Source organism: Puma concolor, chromosome C1, assembly GCF_028749965.1.
Source record: "Puma concolor isolate L17-30 chromosome C1, mPumCon1.1.hap2, whole genome shotgun sequence".
NCBI lineage: Eukaryota > Metazoa > Chordata > Mammalia > Carnivora > Felidae > Puma > Puma concolor.
In genome coordinates this window covers 21981558-22002775 of record NC_141674.1, presented here as the reverse complement: position 1 = coordinate 22002775, position 21218 = coordinate 21981558, and the positions used below count along the sequence as shown (strand labels likewise).

General features: G+C 43.0%; 2 protein-coding genes across 2 annotated transcripts in view; one reads left to right on the top strand and one right to left on the bottom strand.

The window, feature by feature from the left end:
• SRSF4 (serine and arginine rich splicing factor 4) overlaps window positions 1-8954 on the top strand; it is a 28368-nt gene extending 19414 nt beyond the window's left edge. The window contains exons 4-6 of the mRNA XM_025934924.2: window positions 3477-3691; window positions 7146-7235; window positions 7462-8954. Coding sequence (XP_025790709.2) covers window positions 3477-3691; window positions 7146-7235; window positions 7462-8287 — 1131 coding nt within the window. The 3' untranslated portion in view covers window positions 8288-8954. The remainder of the gene's footprint in view (window positions 1-3476; window positions 3692-7145; window positions 7236-7461) is intronic.
• LOC147577875 (uncharacterized) overlaps window positions 8862-21218 on the bottom strand; it is a 30936-nt gene continuing 18579 nt past the window's right edge. The window contains exon 3 of the mRNA XM_086715163.1: window positions 8862-9575. Within this exon, the coding sequence (XP_086571289.1) occupies window positions 9536-9575 (40 nt within the window). The 3' untranslated portion in view covers window positions 8862-9535. The remainder of the gene's footprint in view (window positions 9576-21218) is intronic.

Genomic DNA, 21218 nt, shown 5'->3' with positions numbered 1-21218 from the left:
TTTTAATTTTTCATGGAATATTCATCCTGAAAGAGTCTTAAAGATTAAGGTCCAGTGCTGTGTTGATCCAGCATACTGATCCCAGCTTGTTTTTTGAGAACAGTGCTTTTAAGCTCAATAGGGAAGAAATTAGTATCTTAACCTGGATAGTTTTAGAAGGACAGATGTAAAGGATATTCATTCACACTTCTGTGTCTTGCTTCTCACTTTTAGTCCCATCATTAAACAAGTCCTGTCTGGTGAAATCAGTGAGTATATTTAGGGTCAGCAAAAAGTAGTTAGGAATCTTACATTCACAGTTTTAGCTCGTCAGAGCAATTAAAAAAATTTTTTTGACTTTATTTTTTGAGAGAGATTGAGAGAATCCCAAGCAGGCTGCACACTGTCAGCACAGAACCTGATGTGGGGCTTGAACTCACGGACCGTGAGACCATGACCTGAGCTGAAACTAACTGAGCCACCCAGGTGCCCCTCATCAAAGCAGTTTTATATCCTCCCCCCCCCCTTTTTTAATTTGTTCCCAACAGTCTTTAGATAAGAAAGGATGAGATCCAGAAAAGGTTAATTCACACATTTGGTCTTAGCAGAAGAGCCTGGACCAGTACCTGAGCCGGTGTTTCTTCTAGTGCATGGTGCTGGTTGTGGACGAGGCCCTCACTGAGTGTCTCCCAGCAGGACTGTGCTCACAGGAGGAGCACCCCAGTGTTCTGAGAGTGAAGGTTGAGTGTTTGGGTAGAAACTGGAAAGGCTTTCAGACTTTTGGTTAAAATGGAGCCTAGCCAGTGTCTTCAGTTGATTTTATACGTCTGTACCTTTGGTAGTTTCACTCTTTGGAAAGGAGAGCACTGGAGCGGACTTCCTTGTAAGTCAAAGCAGACTTAAGAACAGGGTTCTGGAGCCCACCTGTCTGGGGTGCATCCCAGCTCTGCCACTTGTCCGTTATTTTAGTTCAGCAAGTTACTTTCCTCTTGTGCCTCATGGTTTTCAACTATAAAAATGAGATTAATGCTCATTTTTAACTCAAAAGTTATTGTGAGAATTGAATGCCACTCAGTATAAAAAGTCCAAGAATAGTTCCTGGCACAGTTAGTGCTAGCAGTTAATCAAGAAAATGCAAAAATAAATTGAAGGGCTATTGTCTCTTAAATGTGTAAGTTCATAACACCCTGTGATGATGGTGTTGAGATGAAATTCCTCTAGTAGTCTACCTCCAGGGACCTGGAGATTTGGCAGTTTCACCCATCGGTTGGGGCAGGTAGTGTTAATTCAGGTTCTCAAGTCTGGCTGCTTGTGTTCAGGCCTCAGCTCATTCACTTACTGCCTGAATGATGGCAAACAGTTTACTTAGTCTGTGTATTCTTCTACTTCTCTGTTCTGCAAAATGGGGGGAATAATTGTATCTTCTTCATGTGGTTATAGTTAGGGCTTTAGTTAAATCATCCCTGTCCATACAATAGACGTTTAACAGTTAGCTGTTATTATTAGTAATCTGGAAGTATGGCGGTATAAAACAAAAGTAGTTTTTTAAACTACTAGTAAAACGCCCTTTTACTAGAGTTCTTCTAGGTCTTGACCTGTTCAAGACAGTCCCAGCCTTGGTATAACTTAGTAGCATCCTCACTCAGTCTCAAATGTGTCCAAATTTGGATGATATTATATGGAATCCCTGTTTTCTACCCAGAACCCCCATTCCTGCAAATAATTCAGTTGAAGAAATTTTCTATAAAGTCATTCCTGGGCTATGAATAATAGCAAGTGATTATATATAACCTAAAGGTCCCAACAATTGGGAAATCCTCAAATAGTAATGAGCCACCCTAGTTATGAAGATTGTATATGTTAAGACACGTAACTGTTTTATGCAGTGAGCAAAGAAGGTACCTGATGGCATGTGTTCAGTGTTTGTAAAATACAGAGAGGAAAGCAATAACAAAAATAAATTTCTGTGGAATATGTCTGCAGTCCACAAATGTTATGTGTATACTACATGCCAAGAAATAGAGGAAAATTAGCCAAAAATCCTTAAGTGTTAAATTTCTCTAAATCTCATAGTCTTTTCTTTTTTTTTTTCAACGTTTTTTTTTTATTTATTTTTGGGACAGAGAGAGACAGAGCATGAACGGGGGAGGGGCAGAGAGAGAGGGAGACACAGAATCGGAAACAGGCTCCAGGCTCCGAGCCATCAGCCCAGAGCCTGACGCGGGGCTCGAACTCACGGACCGCGAGATCGTGACCTGGCTGAAGTCGGACGCTTAACCGACTGCGCCACCCAGGCGCCCCTCTCATAGTCTTTTCAAACACTAATCTGATCTCCTCTTGTTTATACTTCCCTTTAGTGTTTATCTAGCATGTCGTATTCTCCCACTGGATTATGTTAAGTCCTCAAAAAGAATGAGGAAAGAGGCTTGTAGTGAAGGAACATGGGTAGTCATTGATCATTGAACCTTTGAAGCCCGAGCTTGACAGAACTATTTTGTTGCCTTTGTTTCGAAGAGATAGTATATAGCAATTTCATTTTTTTTTTTTTTTTTAAATAAGAGATCTCTACACCCAGCGTGGGGCTTGAACTCACCACCCTGAGATCAAGAGTCACATGTTCTTCCTACTGAACCAGCCAAGCACCCCTACCAGCAATTTTAAATAAAACTGAGATGCTAATCTCGTAATCCCTTTATGGATTGTATTTATATGTTACCCTGGATATTTTTCTTTACTCATGTGGTGACATGAGCCTCCAAAGGTGCTATAAACAAAAAGCTTGCCAGTATAAAATTCAGAAAATTATAGTTAAACACTTTGATATTCACACATCACGAAAGAAACAGTTAAATATTTATTGTGTCTACCTCTCACCTGATACTTTAAAGAACCTCAGGGGCACCTGGGTGGTTTAGTCACCTGAGCATCCGACTCTTGATTTGGTCACGATCCCAGGGTCATGGGATTGAGCCCCGCGTCAGACTGCACTGAGTGTGGAGCCTGCTTCAGTCTGTCTGTCTCTCTCGCTCTCTCCTTCCTCCCCCCCCCCCGCGGCTCGTGCTCTTTCTCACTGTCTAAAATAAAAATAGAGAAAGAAAAAGAACGAACCTTTGTTAGGGGTGCCTGGGTGGCTCAGTCAATTGAGCGTCCAATTCTTGATTTGGGCTCTGGTCATGATCCCAGGGTCGTGGGATCGAGCTCCCCTCCTGCTTAAAATTCTCTCTCTCCCTCTGCCCCCCCCCCCCCCCCCCCCGCTTGCTTGCGTGCACACGCTCGCTCGTTCTCTTTTGAGAAAGAAAAGAACCTTAATAAATGGGTTGGTATGTAGATGGAAATATTGTAAGAGTAAACTTCGTTTTGTTTTAAGAGTAAACTTCATTCAAAAAAAAAAAAATGAGCTTTTCTTCCCAAAGGAAAGGGAAAACTTTAATTATAATCGCATTAGATATCTTCACAAAATGTATCATGACCTTGTTTGGGGTGTTTTGTTTCTTTAGGATTATATGCGTCAGGCGGGAGAAGTGACCTATGCAGATGCTCACAAGGGCCGTAAAAATGAAGGGGTGATTGAATTTGTGTCTTACTCCGACATGAAAAGAGCTTTGGAAAAGTTAGATGGAACTGAAGTCAATGGCAGAAAAATCAGATTAGTCGAAGACAAGCCCGGTTCCAGACGCCGCAGGTCCTATTCCAGGAGCCGGAGTCACTCCAGGTACTGTGGTTGATCATTGATATGTGTGCGTCGGAGCTTTTGCTGTAAATTCATTCATGAGTACACAGACGGACAGTCCCTTTCCCATCTCCTGTCCTCCTCAGGAACATGGTTCTGTCTGGTTCAGTGACGCCACTTCACACCAAGCATTTATCTGTGAGACTCTTGAACTCTTACATCCTGGGTAGAGATCGAAGTGCTTTTCCTGAGGCAGGTGTCCGTGACCTGTTTTCGCATTTCTTCTTGGGTGCCCCGCTTCATACCCATATTGGGAACAAACGTGGCCAAGGGTCCTTTGTTACTTTCTCAGGAACTCCAGCTACTCACGAGTGGAGACTTTTTATTCAGCAGCCGCTCGGCACTAGGCCAGGCGCTTGTGAATAAAACAGATGTGGTCCGTGCCCTCCTGAAGCTCAGCCTAGTGGAGGAAACGGGCATTGAGCCAATAATGACCAGCGTGATAAGTGTGCGTCAAAAGGAAACGTACACGGCACGAGTTTGGAGAACTGGCAGAGGCTTCTCTAAGGGCGGGCACGTCATAAAGGCTGGGCCCTAGAGGAGAAGCCGGAGGGGCGGGCAGAGAAAGGGGTGAGGGCCCTTCTAGCGGAGGGCAGCGGGAGCAGAGCGACCAGAGATGAGGCAGAAAAGGGCCAGAGCCTGCCGAGCCACGGACCAGGGTAAGGATTTAAGAGCAGTAGGAAGTCACCAGAGACTTCTAAGTTTTCCAGGTTTGGTTCTGTTTTTTAATTTTTTCTTATGGAAAATTTCAAGTACATAAAGCATTAGAGAAAATAGCGTAAGGAGCCCTGAATTCCCTTATTCCTGTCACCCATCCAGCTGTATTACTTTTTATTTTTCCAGTCTTGTTTCACTACCCCTCTCCCTGCCTCATTATGGACAAGTCTGGGCATCCTGTCATTTCACCTGTAATGTAATTATTTCACTATGTACATCTAACTAAAATCTAAAATCATGGGGCCATATCACAGCCAGCAAATATGTATTCACATTTTCCCAGTTGTCTCAAATATGTATTTTGGCAGTTGGTTAGTTCATATTAGGGTCCCAACTGGATCTGCACGCTGCCGTTAGGTGGCGTGTCTCTTAATTCTCTTAATCACAGGTATGTCCTCCTTGGTCCTGTTTTTATTCTCCATGCATTTAGTTGAAGAAACAGTTGGCCTGTTTGAATATGTTCTCATAGCTGAGATTTCTCTTTGCATCCTTGTGGTGATATTTACCATATTCATCCTATTTCCCATGTTTCCTGTGAACTCATAGTTAGGCCTCGAGGCTTTTAAAAAAAATTTTTTTTTTTTTCAACTTTTTATTTTTTTGGGGACAGAGAGAGACAGAGCATGAATGGGGGAGGGGCAGAGAGAGACGGAGACACAGAATCGGAAACAGGCTCCAGGCTCTGAGCCATCAGCCCAGAGCCTGACGCGGGGCTCGAACTCACGGACCGCGAGATCGTGACCTGGCTGAAGTCGGACGCTTAACCGACTGCGCCACCCAGGCGCCCCAGGCCTCGAGGCTTTTAGAGGAAAGTCGGTATTTTATTAGCATATGTACTTTGTAAGTAGTACCTTATGCTTCTTGTTGCATCACTTGTACGGTGCTTGGATGTTCCACTTCAAATGACGAGGGATAGCATGCATCATTGCGTCCAAAGTCGTGAGCCTGAGCCATCTGTTTTAAAGTTCCACGTCCACAGTCCACCTGATAGTTTTAGCATCTACTGATCCATCATTCATTCCCTAGAGCCACCAGTTGTCATTGCCAAGGGATAACGTTCCAGTTTCCTCATTCTTTCTGCATTTAAAGGCTGTAATTCTATCATGGATGATTTCCACTCTTTGTTACTCTCAGGTATAATTTTTATAGGAAATGCAAAATAAAAGTTTGACACCTTTATTTACCACCTTTCAGAATTTTAAAGGTGCTCTAGGATTCCCCAAAGGTAATGATGCGGTTGGTGATTTAATATCATTTTGAATGAATTCTTGGATGATAATGTATATATTTAATAACATTTCATTTACTGCAGTCCTCATGTTTTATGCTCAAATTTTTGACCCTTGGGAGCCCTTCAGGTTGGCTTCTGTGTCTTCGGTTGTCTTGGTTTTGTTTGGTTTTCATGTGGATGTGCTTTCCTAAATATTTTCTCAAATTGTTTATTGCAGTCATTTTCAAACATAAAAGTGGAAAGAATAGTTCACGAACACCCGCATACTCTCCTCCTGGCTTCAACAGTCGTTAGTAGTTCGTGTTCTTCTGTCTCTTTCTCTGTGTATATATTTATGCACACAGCCCGTACGTTTGCATTTTAAGGGAAGTTGAAGACAGGACGCTTCACCCCTAAATACTTCAGCGTGTGTCTCCCAAAGTGAGGATGACCACATTTATATTCTCTTACCTAAGAACCTTAACAGTGATTCTGTAAAGTCATCTTCTATCCAGGCCAGTTTCAGATTTCTCCAGTGGTTGCATGGGTGTCTTTATACCTGCATTTCTCTGCTGACCGGGACCCAGTCCAGTCCTGTATTGCAAGAGCTTGTTAGGTCTCTTCAGTCTGAAGCAGGCCCCTCCCCCCCCCCCGCCCCCCATCCTGACACTGACTTTTGTTTTTAATAGTATCCCACATTTGCATTCATCTGTTTCCTCGTCATATTGTTGTACTTGTACTTTATCCCCACTTCCCAGTAAACTGAAGTTATGTCTTGAGAGGTGTGACTGGGGAACAGGTTCAGTGTTTTTGGCAAAAGTCCTTTCGCAGATGGTGGAGCCCAGCGGTCTTTGAACATTTCCTCTTTCTGCCATGATGAGATGTTCTAGGCCCATCTCGTGCATTCTCTGCCCTACACTTGGAATAGTCGATTCCCCTGAGGAGCCCTGCTTACTGTGGTAGAAAATAAGCAGAGTTCACAGTCTTGGCTTATTGACGATTTTTTTTAAAGCTTGGAGTGTGTTTTTTAAAACGCTCTCTGGTCCCAGTGAGTGAATTGATAGCCAAAGGGCAAAAGTGTTTGCAGGAAGGCTAATGAGGAGGCTGTTGAGGGACCAAGAGAGACGGTAGTGGCTTGGTGGGGGGGCAGCAGCAGAGGTGGGCAGACTGGAGGCAAAGAGGCAGAATCAGGAGTATGTGTGGATGAGGGGGGAGAGAAGAGACCGGGGTGGCTAAGTTCGTGGTACGAGGAACTGGCTAAAGAACCGTGGCACCCGTGGAAATGAGGAAGGAACCCAGCAGAAAGAGCGGGTCTGGGGGAGACGTGGGGTCTGAATCAGAGGTTCTGAGGTTCAGGGGAGCCATGCAGGTACCAGATCTGTGAGCCCAGAACCCTGGAGAGGGTTCTTTTCCAACACCGAGCCTGGACACAGCCAGTGCCATACGTATTTTTCAATTGAAAAAGGTCTCGGTGTTCAGCTAGCCTTCCGTCATATTCTCTCCTGCTAGGTCTCGTTCCCGGAGCAGACATTCTCGTAAGAGCAGAAGCCGAAGCGGCAGCAGCAAAAGCAGTCATTCGAAGAGCAGATCTCGGTCCAGGTGGGTCTTCCTTGGCGTGAGCAGAGGAGGTCCGCGGGGCACGCCCGTCCCGCTTCCCACTTGGGTTTTAACCACGTTACCAGTCTTCCCTCAGCCCGGGTTTTTCAGCTCAGGATGGGAATCGGGGTTCAGAAAGCGGTCCTTGGCCACCGCAAGCCGTACGCTTCGCGTTAGTCTCCTGTTGTCACAAGCAGCGTGAGGCATGAGGTCGCCCGTGTCTCCTCAGGTCGGGCTCCCGTTCCCGGAGCAAGAGCCGCAGCCGCAGCCAGAGCCGCAGCCGCAGCAAGAAGGAGAAAAGCCGGAGCCCCAGCAAGGACAAGAGCCGCAGCCGCAGCCGCAGCGCGGACAAGCGCCGCAGCAAGAGTAAAGACCAGGCCGAAGAGAAGATCCAGAACAGCGACAACGCCGGCAAGTCCAAGAGCCGGAGTCCCAGTCGGCACAAAAGCAAGAGTAAAAGTCGAAGCAGGAGTCAGGAGAGGCGAGCGGAGGAGAAGCGGGCGAGCGTGAGCAGAAGCAGAAGCAAGGAGAAGAGCCGGAGCCAGGAGAAGGGCCTGCACAAGAGCCGCAGCCGCAGCCGCAGCAAAGGAGGCAGCCGCAGCCGCAGTCGCAGCAAAAGCAAGGACAAGAGGAAGGGGAGGAAGAGGAGCAGGGAGGAGAGCCGCAGCCGGAGCCGCAGCCACAGCAAGAGCGAGAGGAGCAGAAAGCGGGGCGGCAAGCGAGACAGCAAGTCGGGCAGCGGCAAGAAGAAGAAGAAGGAGGACGCCGAGCGCTCCCAGTCCAGGTCGCGCTCCCGCTCCGCCTCCAAGGAGCGCGAGCACGCGAAGGCCGAGTCCGGCCCGAGGGAGGGCCGAGGGGAGAGCGCGGATGCTAGCGCCCATCAGGAGACCCGGTCCCGGTCGAGGTCCAATTCCAAGTCCAAACCGAACCCTCCGTCAGAATCACGCTCCAGATCAAAGTCCGCTTCAAAAACCCGGTCTCGGTCCAAGTCCAGATCCAGGTCTGCGTCCAGATCGCCCTCTCGGTCTAGATCCAGGTCCCACTCGCGGTCCTAACTGGCTACGACCACAGCTGGAACTCCCCGAGAAGTCTTTTGTACATGTTTGGTAGCCGTAGCACAAGTGATCGAAGTAGAACATACGTCACTGCTGTACATTTTTAACTCCCCTAATGGTGTGTCTACAATTGTTAAATCTAAGTGCTTCCTCTCCGTAAAGCCTCCTGGCGCCAGGCCTTCCTGCTCGACTGAAAACAATCTTCTCTTTGAAAACCCCCTTTACTCCTGGCCCACAGTAGAATATCCAAAACGCCTCGGCTCTCAGGCCTGGCCTTTCCCACAGGGAGCTCAGTACCTGGATGGCTTTCAGGCTGGAACGGTGACATAGGTAGGTACGGTGAGTTCGGCCATTTTTGCCCTCGAATTGATGCCCTTTGATGTTTGCCATTTAGTGAAAGTGCTAAGTCTTAAGTTTCCTACCACTTTGGTTTCATACTTTTGGACTTAACAAAGTTGTGAATAGCACAGTCGAGGAAAATTGATACCTGCAGTAACCCATAGGAAATAAACTGTAGAGTTCCATATTCTGGTATTGTGATTATATTGTTTTATATTAAAAAAGAAAAGAAAAGAATTTTTTTTAATTTTATTTTTCCCCGTCTTGCAAAGTATAGTGACCCCTGTTTCCATTAAATTTGAATAAAGACTATTTTTGCTTGACAAGATTTCATGGTGTTTGAATCCGAGTTGCATTTCCTGAGTTATCTTGCTAATTTCTTTTCTCAGCATAAAAAGTTCGTGTCATGGCTGTTTTGTTCCTGGAGGTCACCCATGCGTGGGTAGGGAGCCGCCCTTTGTTCCTAAAAGGATTTTTCTCACCCAACAGAATAAAGGCAGATTTCTTAGGAATTTACAGTCCTTCCTCTCAAGAAGCTTATTTATGGCCAGGCTGATGAGAGACGGGTCAGGTAGGGAACTCAGAGCATCACCAGATGGTTTCTTCACAAACAGCGCTCTCCTCTAGACTGTTCGTTGCACTTCTCACCGTGAATGTGACGCGACATACCTCATCGCCTTAGGATTTGGACTGACCAAAAGCCAGGAAGAAAAACGATACTGGATTACCTTTGTTCCCCTCGTTCTCTGCATTACTTGTCTGGCCTGGCCCTGAAGAAAGGACCAGAGGCACGGTGCTTTCCAATCTGGTCTCGGCCCCTAAAGGACTACTGAGGCATCCGAGCAAAGCGGGCACTGGGAGGAGGGAGTTGTAACTTCATCTCGGTTCAGAGATCTCTTGAGCTAGCACTTAAGCTGAACCTCTAGAGAGGTGGGGGTGGAGGGCATTCCTGTAAAAAAAAAACAAAAAACAAAACATCTGTGCACCAAGCCACGGAGTTGGGAAAGCACAGGGCAAGGTGCCCAGGGAACGTGGGGTGTGATGATCGGGAATAAGAAGCAAGTTTGGCAGATGGATTGGGTCACGGTGCTTTCGATACCAGGAGGAGGAATTTGGCCTTTGTCCTATAAACATTGGGAACAAAGGAAATATTTAAACAGGAGGGTAAGGGTTGTACAGCTAGGTGCTGCAAGGTTGGTCTGACGTGCATTCTGGGAGCCCAAATGCATGGACACCAGCAATCCGAGAGGCAATACAGTTGACCCTTGAGCAGCATGGCTGAGAACTGTGCAGGCCCACACATACCTGGGTTTTGATACAGTACTCTGTGTTTTCCTTGTGATTTTCTTAATATTTCTGTGGCTTGCTTTACTGTGTGAATTCAGTATATAACACATATACAAGATATGGGTTCGCTGACTTCCCGTCAACAGTAGACCATTAGTAGTTAGGGGAGAGTCAAGTTATATGCAGATTTTTTACTGTAAAGGGGACACTGCCCCTAATCCCTGCATTAAGGGTCAACGTAATTGTAGGTGATGTGGGGCCTGAACAAGGCAGGAGGCGACAGAGAAGGGTTCAGTAGGTGACCTGGGGAAAGGAGTGTCAGAGGTGTTCGTGAAGCCTGAGAAATGGGAAAGACGAAGTTGAGCGAGTTCAGTTTGGGAAACGTGTGGAACTTCAGGGACTGGAACCTCAAACCCCCTAGAGCTTTCCCTCCATTCTTGCGTCATCATGACAAGATGGTAGCTCCCAATCAGAATTCCCACGGCCTCAGACCTCGTGTTGGTCTCCAGTAGGTGAGGAGAATCCAACATTCATTCCCTAATATAAAGACGGGGACATTTCTTTGGGCTTTTTTTCTTTCACAAGTTAAAAAATTTTTAAGCCCAATTTTTAAAAAGTCAACTTAATTTTACTATCCCTAACAGCAGCTCTTTCCAAATTCCCTTCCAGGCTCTTTCCTGTTCATCCATATTCTAAACATAGTTCCATCACGTTTGTATAATTTCACCCTGTCATTTACACGAGCATTGGGAAGCACTCACTCAAATGTCGCGGGCACATTAGTTCTAACCAAATGAATTTATTAGCACATGGAAAGAGTGTAAAGGATGGAAATTCCGTTTGCACATAGAAGGGATTGGCATTTGTTTTTCCCCCCAGCAATTTTAAATTCATTTATATTAAAAAGTTAAAAATCAAGAGACAGATGGAAACTCATCTGTTGGGTTCCAGGCATACACCAGAGATGAATACTTTCACAAACCTGTTTCATCTTGTTCTCACACCACCCTGGGGTCAGTATTGTGAGGTTCAGTTGCAGGTGAACTTGTCCTGCCCCCGGCAGTGTTTGGATAATATCAGAGTGTGTGCCTTCTGTATGCCAGGCACTGGGAATAGTGTATGAAAAGACTGAGAAGGCCCCTCTTACAGAACATGTTTATAGACTAGGATCCCAGGGCTTGCCTCATGATGGTATCAGTACTAAGTGCCTTCTGTGGACCAGATACTGGGCCAGCGTTCAAGGCAAAGCACCCTTGCCACCCCTTAGAAAAGGTTAACCGGAGACCACAATAACATTTGAGGGTAAAGTTGCGTAGTGTTTGGCCTTTCTCCCTGACCTCCTCTACCGTGGCCCAAGGGAAGAATGATCTTGGGAAGCTGAAAGAGGAAGGCCCTGAATTTGATTCATTTGTCGACCTGCACCTGCTATGAGCTCGGTGCTTTTATGTACGTTTGTACGTAATCCCATTTTAAAAGGTGAAGACAAAAACTCAAACGTGCAGTGATTTGCCCAATGTATAGCTAGTGACAAAGCTAGGCTTAATTTTTCGATTTCTCAGGTTCTCCTTCCTTGTAAAATTTCATCACTTGTGGTATAATTACAGGAAGATTTGAAGTTAACAACAGCTAGGATTTGAATTTAGGTTAAGTCACGCAGGATTTCTACAAGACCATCTGCTTTCCTGGAACAATTTCTAAGTTGCTGCAGGACAATGCCACTGGCCCGCTTCTGTGAATTTTAACTGTCCCATCATTTGATCAAGGCCTGCCTGGGGGCACCCATTTGTCTAAGCCCAGGTCATCATCCCACATTCTAGATGCCAAGGAGTGAAGAGAAGGATGGCTCATTTTAGCTTCTACAGTGGGAAATGTGCATTGATGCCCGCAATAAATTCAGTCAGTAAGAAATTTCCCCAAAGTAGGAAGCAGCCAAAGAAATACAAAGCTCCTCTATAACCTCTTTGGATGCTCAAAGTCCACACATACCTTTTTTCCATACTTAATCTCCTCTTGTCCCTCCCCCACCCCAAAAAAGAATGGGAGACAAAAATGTAACAAAACAAGGATAAGTAGAAAGTAGCAACAAATGTGGTAGATTATAAATTATATCAATAATTCGCTCATCCCAGGTGAATTCTACCAAACATTTAGATTTTCTCAAGCTGTTGCAAAAAATACAAGAGGAAGGAAAACTTCCAAATTCATTTTATAAGACCAGTATCATCCTGGCACCAAAACCAGATAGACACTGGAAAAAGGAACTACAGGCCAATGTCTCATGAATATTGAAGCAAAAATCCTCAACAAAATTTTAGCAAACTAAATCCAACAATATTAAGAGTTACATACAACCAACCAGTGGCATTTATTCCCAGGATGCAAGTGGTTCGATATTTGCAAATCAGTTGTGATTGCTTATCAAGAGGATAAAAACTATATGTTGATTTCAACAGATGTAGAGAAAACATTTACAAAGTACAGCATCTATTCATGATAAAAAAAAAAAAAATAACCCTCCGCACGATAGGTGTGGAGGGAATATACCTCAACATAAAAAACCTTATATGAAAAACCCATAACCAACATCATACTCATTGACGAAAAAACAGCTTTCCTCTAAGGTCAGTAACAAGAGAATGATACCCATTCTCGCCACTTTTATCAACATAGTATTGGAAATCCTAGCCACAGCAATTAGACAACACAAATCAAAGGCAGGGTGCCTGGGTGGCTCAGTCGGTTGAGCGTCCAACTTCAGCTCAGGTCATGATCTCAACAGTTCGTGGATTCGAGCCCGGCATCAGGCTCTATACTGACAGCTCAGAGCCTGGTGCCTGCTTCGGATGCTTCGGATTCTCTGTGTGTGTGTGTGTGTGTGTGTGTGTGTGTGTGTGTGTGTGTGTGTGTCAAAAATAAACACTAAGAAAAAAATTTTTAAAGAAATAAAAGGCATCCAAATTGGTAAGGAAGGAGTAAAATATTTACAGATGACATGATAACAATATAGAGAAAGCCCTAAAGACTCCACCAAAGAACTACAAGAGCTGACAGATGAATTCAGTAAAGTCACAGGATCCAAAGTTGATTACAGAAATCTATTGGATTTCTATACGCTAATAATGAAGCAGCAGAAAGTGAAATTAAGAAAACAATTCCATTTACAATTACACCAAAAAATAGACCAACTGCTCAATCGAACAGAATGTAAAACCCAGAAATAAACCCACAATTGTATGGTCAGTTAATCTTCAACAAAGGAATAAATGGATATACAATGGGAAGAAGTCTTTAAAGCAAATAGTATTGGGAAAACTGGACAGCCACAGGTAAAAGTCTGAAACTAGACCACTTTCCTACGCTATACGCAAATACAAACTCAAAATGGACGAAAGGCCTAAATGTGAGATCTGAAACCATAAAAATCCTTGAAGAGAGCACAGGCAGTAGTAATCTGACATCAGCTGTAGTAACATCTTTCTAAGTGTCTCCTCAGGCATGGGAAATAAAAGCAAAAACTATTGAGGCTACATATAAAATAAAGTTTCTGTACATCAAAGGAAACCATTGACAAAAGGTGACCTACTGAATGCAAGAATATATTTGCAAACAACCTATTCAATAAAGGGTTAGTATCCAAAATACATAAAGAACTGGTACAACTCGCTACCCCAAAACCAAATAATCCAATTAAAAATGAACAGGAAACATGAACAGACATATCTCCAAAGAAGACCTCCATATGGTCAACAGACACATGAAAGGATGTTTCACCACTCATCAGGAAAATGCAAATCAAAACTACAATGACATACCACCTCAAACCTGTCAAAATGGCTAAAATCAAAAACACAAGAAACAAATGTTGACAAGGACGTGGAGAAAAAGGAACCCTTGTGCACTATTGCTGAGGATACAAACTGGTGCAGCCACTGTGGAAAACAGTGTGGAAGTTCCTCAAAAAGTTAAAAATAGAACTGCCCTATGATCCAATAATCACACTACTGGGTATTTACCCAAAAAATACAAAAACACTAGGGATACATGCACCCCGATGTTTATTGCAGTATTATTTACAATAGCCAAACTATGGAAGCAGTTCAAGTATCCGTTGATGTATGAATGGATACAGATGTGACGTGCGCGTGAGCGCGCGCGCACACACACACACACACGAATATCCGGCCGTAAAAAAAAAGAATGAAATCTTGCCATTTGCAATGATGTGGATGGAGCTAGAGTGTAATGCTAAGCAAAGAAAGTCAGAGAAAGACAAACATATGATCTCACACATAGGTGGAATTTAAAAAACAAAGGAAAACGGAGAGAGAGACAAACCAAGAAATAGACTCTTAACTATAGAAAATAAACTGATGTTTATCAGAGGGGAGGCGGGTGGGGAAGAGATGGGAGAAGTAGGGGATGGGGATTAAGGAGTACACTTACGATGAAAAATAAAATGATTTTTTTTTAGTTTTTTTAACGTTTAATTTTGAGAGAGAGACAGAGTGCGAGTGGGGGAGAGGCAGAGCAGGAGACACAGAGTCCGAAACAGGCTCCAGGCTCTGAGCTGTCAGCACAGAGCCCGATGCGGGACTCAAACTCAGAAACGGCAAGATCGTGACCTGAGCCAAAGTTGGACGCTTAACCAACTGAGCCACCCAGGTGCCCCAAAAATAAAATGATTTTTAAACAAAACAACCCCCCCTTACTGGAAAAAAATAAAAAATAATCAGATATCAATGATTAAATGAAAGACAATAAAGAAGTCACTTCTCTAAGAAGATGTAAAAATCCTTCATGTATACGCACCTAACAAAGCATCAAATACATGGGGTAAAAAGTCCCTAGAACTGCAAGAAGAAATAGACAAATCCAACTATCACAGCTGAAGACTTCAACATCCCTCTCAATAAGTGACAGACCCAGCAGGCAGAAAATCAGTAGGGACATAGTTGAACTAAACAGTGTCATCAATGAACTCAATCTAATTGACAAAATACTTCAACTCAAAATACAGAATACACATTCTTCTCAAGCTTACCTGCAACATTCACCATAATAGACCACATTCTCGGCCATAAAACAAACCTTAACAAATTTAAAAGAGGGGCACCTGGGTGGCTCAGTAAGTTAAGTGTCCAACTCTTGATTTCAGCTCAGGTCATGATCTCATAGTTCATGAGTTTGGGCCCCATGTCAGGCCCTGCACTGATAGCACAGAGCCTGCTTGGGATCCTCTCTCTGCCTCCCCTACAAAATGCCTTTTTTTTTTTTTTTTTTTTTTTTAATGAAAAGAATGATACCATGTTAAATATGTTCTCAGACCACAATGGAATCAAATTGGAAATCAATAACAGAAAGATAGCTGGGAAGTCCCCCAAATACCTGGAGACTAAACAACACAGTTCTGAATAACACATGAGTCAAAGAAGTCTCAAGAGAAAGATTTTGAACGAAATGAAAATAAAACCTAAGATTTGTGGGATGCAGCAAAAGCAGTCCTTAGAGGAAAACTTAGAGCATTAAATGCACCTATTAGAAAAGAAGAGGGGTCCCTGTCTGGCTCAGTTGGTGAAGCATATGACTCTTGATCTCAGGGTCATGGATTCGAGCCCCATATTGGGCATGGAGCCTACAGGGGAGGGGAGGGGAGGGGAGGGGAAGAAAAGAAAAGGCCTAAAATCAATAATCAAAGCTTCTGCCTTAGGAAACTAGAAAAAGAACAAATTAAATCCAAAGCAAGCAGAAGGATTAGAGCAGAAATCAATGAAATTGAAAACAAAATCAGTAGAGAAAAAAAAAAAAATCAAAGAATGATTTTTTTTTTTTATTAATAAACTTCTAGCCAGGCTAACCAATAAAAGACACAAATTATTACTATCAGAAATGAAAGAAGCCATCACTACAATCCTGGGACATTAAAAGGATAATAAAAGAATATTATGAACAACTATCTCCACAAATCTGATAATCTAGAGGAGACGGAACAATTCCTTGAAAAACAGTCTACCAAAACTGACATAGAAATAATCTGAATAGGCCTATATCTATTAAAGAAATCAAGTCAATTATTAATAGCCTTCCAAAACAGAAAGCACCAGACCCAGATGGTTTGCTGGGGGATTCTATTAAACATTTAAGAAAAGAAATACCAGTTCTCAATCTCTTCCAGAAAATAGATGCTCAGGAAATGCTTCCTAACTCATTTTATGAGACCAAAATTACCCCAATACCAAAACCAGACAAAGACATTGCAAGATAGGGAAACTACAGACCAATATTTATGAACATAGATACAAAAATCCTCAACAAAATTGTAGCAAATAGAATCCAATATTGCATTAGAAGAATTATATACCACAAACAGCTATTCCATGTATGCAAGACTAATTTAATATTCAAAATTCAATTAAAATAATCCATCACATGACAGGCTAAAGAAGAAAAATGACATGAGCATACCAATAGGTGCAGAAAAGGCATTTAAGAAATCTAATATTCATTCATGACAAAAACTCACAGTCAACTAGGAATAGAAGATTCCCGGGGCACCTGGGTGGCTCAGTCAGTTAAGCATCCGACTCTTGGTTTCTGCTCAGGTCATGATCTCACATTTCGTGAGTTTGAGCCCCGCATCCAGCTCCATGCTGACAGTGCAGAACCTGCTTGGGATTCTCTCTTTCTCCCTCTCTCTCTGCCCCTCCCCTGCTTGTGCTCTCTCCCTCTCTCTTTCTCTCAAAATAAATAAATTTAAAAAAAAAAAAAAAAGAATGGAAGAGTACCTCCTCAACTTGATAAATCTACAAATAGACCTACAGCTAACCTCATACTTAATGATGAGAAACTAGATGCTTTCCCCCAAGATCAGCAACAAGGCAAGGATATCCCCTCTTACCACTCCTAGTTAATATGATACTGGAAGTCCTAAGTAATACAATAAGACAATAAAAGGAAATAAAAGGTACAGATTGAGAAGGAAGAAATAAAACTGTATTTATTCACAAAGGATATGATCTTTGTAAAAAGCCCTAAAGAATTCACAGAAAAACTCCTGCCACTAAATCAAGCTGTTTTTAGGATACAAGATTAATATACAAAAGTCAATTGCAATGAACAATTTGAAATTAAAAAAAAAAATTACATTAGGACCCCCCCCCAATGGAATACTTATGTATATAAATCTAACTGAATATGTACAAGATCTCCAGTGGAGGAAGTCAAAGATCTAAATAAATGGAGTGATATTCCATGTTCATGGATAGAAGGACTCAATATTATTAAAGTGTCAGTTCAACCAAATCAAAATCCTAGCAAGTTATTTTGAGGATATCAACAAACTGATTTTAAAATTTATGTGGAAAGAAGCAAGGGGAGAGCAAGAATAGTCAACACAATATTGAGGGAGAAGAACAAAGTCAGAGGACTGATTCTAACTAACTTCAAGGCTGACTATAAGTTTTAGTGATCAAGACAGAGTTGTACTGGCTAAAGAAACTAACAAACAAACAAAACAAAACAAAAAAACCATAAAATACATCAGTGGAATAGAGAGCCTAGAAACAGACCCACACAAATTTCGTCAACTGATATTTGGCAAAGAGCAAAGGCAATTCAATACAGAAGGGATGCCCTTTTCAACAGATGGTGCTGGAACAAATGCATATCTACATGGACAAAAATGAACCCGGACACAGATCTTACACTTTTCACAAAAACAATTAACTCAAAATGGATTATAGACCTGAATATGGAACACAAAGCTGCTACAAGATAGGGAAAAAAATCTAGGTGACCTTGCATTTGGCAATGACTTTTTGTTTATTTTCATTTAAGTAATCTCTACACCCAACATGGTGCTCAAACACAACCCCGACATTGAGTCACATGCTCCACCCGCTTAACCAGTCAGGTGCCCCTTGACAATAACTTTTTAGATACAACACTAATAGCACAACTCACGAAAAAAACTGGCAAACTAGGCCTTATTAATAGTAACTTAAAAAAACTTCTGCTCTGTGAAAGGCACTGCTGAAAGAGTAGAAAGACAAGTGACAAACTAGAAGAAAATATTTGCAAACTACACACGTATCCAACACAGGACTTGTATCCAACACACACAACTCTTAAAACAGTAAGAAAACAAACACCCAATTAAAAAGGAAGCAAAAGATCTGAACAGACACTTCACCAAAGAAGACATACAGATGGCAAAGGAACCAATGACAGGATGTTCAACCTCATATGTCACCAAGGAAATGCAAAGTAAAGCAATACTGAGATACCAATACATGCCTATCAGAATGGCCAAGATCCAAAACACTGACAATACCAAACGCTGACAAGGATGTAGAACAACAGGAACTCACTGCTGAAGGGAATGCAAAATGGTACCACCACTTTGGCAGTTTCCCACAAACCTAAATGTACTCATAATTACCAGCCAGCAATCATGCTCCTACTTACCCAAATGAGTTGAAAACATATGTCCACACAAAAACCTGCAAGTGAATGTTTATAGCAGCTCTATGCATAATTGTCAAAACTGGAAGAAACCAAGATATCCTTCAATGGGTGGAAAAACAGATAAATGGTGGTACCACCTACAATGGGGTGTCACTCAATGCCAGGAAATGAGCCATCAAGCCACTGAAAGACATGGAAGAGCCTTAAGTGTTATTATCACTAAGTGAAAGAAGCTGATCTGAAAGCCCATAGACTGAGAGATTCCAACTATATGATACTTGGAGAAGGCAACACTGTAGAGGCAGTAAAAAGATTAGTGGTTGCCAGGGGTTCAGGGATAAGGGAAGGAGGGACTCAGGGGGCCCAGGGCATTTCTAGGGCAGTGAAACTATTCTGTAGGATACTGTAGTGATGAATATGTGACATGACGCATTTATCAAAACCCATCGAGTGTACAACATAGCAAACCCTAATGTAAAGTATGGATTTTGGTTAATAATACTGCATCATTATTGGTTCACCAACCATAACAAATGTACCACACCAATGCAAGATGTTAACAAGAGGGGGGGAAGAGGGGAGGTGTATATGGGAATTCCACTTTTTCTCAAACCTAAAAAGTCTGCTAATTTTTATTTTAAGTCCAGGGAGTCAACCTACTATCTCCCCAGTATCTACAAAACCCCTCAGGTAATTTACACATTTCTAGTTCTGTTAGTTACCCCTTGTTTGTATCCTGCAGCCTATGGACTAAAGGAAGGTCAGTGAAACACAGGATATCCCTAAATCCAGCCTACTGCCTATTTTTAATAGGGCCCTTGAGCTAAGAATGAATTTTACATTTTTTTAATGTTTATTTTTGAGGTAGAGGGAGGAACGGAGAGAGAGGGGGCCAGAGGATCCAAAGCAGGCTCTGTGCTGTCAGCACAGAGCTCTATAGGGGGCTTGAACTCACAAACTGTGAGATCATGACCAGAGCCAAAGTCTCAGACATTTAACCAACGGAGCCACCCAGGTGCCCCTAAATTTTACATTTTTAAATGGTTGAAAAAAATATTTCATGATGCATGGAAGTTCTACAAATTTGAGCCGCGCTGGCCACCGTTGGTGCCCAGCCATGTTCGTATGTGAACGGTCTGTGGGCAGCAGAGGCAAATCATTGTAACAAACATTTAATAGCTCTCAGATTCTAAAAAACTGACTCATGGCTCATTTGGGGGTGAGGGGGACAGGGTGTTTATAATTTTGTGGTCTCCTTATAGAAAATTTGCTGACCCCCATACTAAATGGTAAATTTAACCACAGCCTATATACGATAATGAGGAAAAGGGGAAAGAAAACTGTTTAAAATATATAAATGGATACATGATGTCTCTAACAATACAGATATAAATATTGGTATAGTCTTATTATACCAGTCAGAAGGCCTTGGCTGACCTTACCGTTCCTTCCCTCCTTCATGGGTGAATTTTAATGACCTAAATAATACCTCATTGAAGCTGATATTTTAAAAGATGGCTCCACAGGCCACCTATCATCAAGCTACAGGACAACCATCATGTCCCAAGTGTAACCAAACCGAAGTTCATTTGCCTGATAACAGCAAAGCCAATCACTGAGACAGGGAGTGTGCAGCAAGGAAAGTGTTTAAGCAAGAGGCAGCCCAACGAAGAGACCAGAGGGCAAGGTTCCACTCTGCCTCCCTGGAGGAGGAGGGAGGGGTAGTTAAGGGCAAACAGAAAGGTCTTGGTAAAGGGTTGCACCTATGCTTATTAATGCTGTTGGTTACGGGTTTCAATCCCCGCTGTCTTTTGATCATCCCTCACTCATGTGGGAATTGGGACAATGACCACTCTAGTTACTTCCAGCTGAAATGGGGTTAGATCAGGGTTAGAGGAACAGAAACTTTATGTATTTAGAAATATCCTTTGATTTCTTGGGACCAGCTCCCCAAAATAGTAGTTTCAGTTCCATCACTAGTCCAAGCAGGATCCTTTTTGATGTTCTCCTTGACAGGGTGCCGGGAAACTGTGGATTCTTATGGAACCAGCTCAATGTGGTGGTGAATCCACTTAATTCTCCTTAAGCTCACTGAAGAATGGGGGGTCAACAGCACCTCAATAGAGGTCCCGTCCAGTGAGGTTGGATTGGTACTCCAGGTGCCTGCTCTCCCAGGTGTTCAGTGACACCAGTCTCCAGCATGTTCAGGCAGTGTAAGGGCACATCTGGGACAGGGGGGTACATCAACCTGCCAGAAGCAAACTTAGAGTATTTCCCAATGGTTGAATGTACCTGATAGGATCCGATTTCCTAATGCGAGCCCCATCAGGAACTCCTAAGTCATGAAAAGAGTATAGAAAGTGTCTTCCGTATAATCTTTTATAACAGGCTTACACCATACTTACTTCTAGAGGTTATTCTTACCCAAAGCAGGGCAACCAGCAAAGCTCTTTCCCAAGTGGTTTCTTGGCAAATTTTTGCCAAAGTCGTTTTTTTGGTTTTTTTTTTTTTTTTTTTTTTAAGTTTACTTATTTGAGAGAGACAGAATAGCACGAGCGGGGGAGGGAGACAGAGAATCCCAAGCAGGCTCCATGCTGTCAGCCCGGAGCCCGACGTGGGCCTCGAACTCACCAAACTACGAGATCATGACCTGAGCTGAAACCAAGAGTTGGATGCTTAACCGACTGAGCCATCCAGGCTCCCCTTGCCAAAGTTCTTTTAAGTACAGGGTTCATTTTTTCCAGGGAGCATGTGATTTCCACTGAATGGCCAAGGCATTGGACACTTAGTGTGACTTTCACCATACATGCCACTCCCTTGTCACTCTGAATTGTTAGTGGCA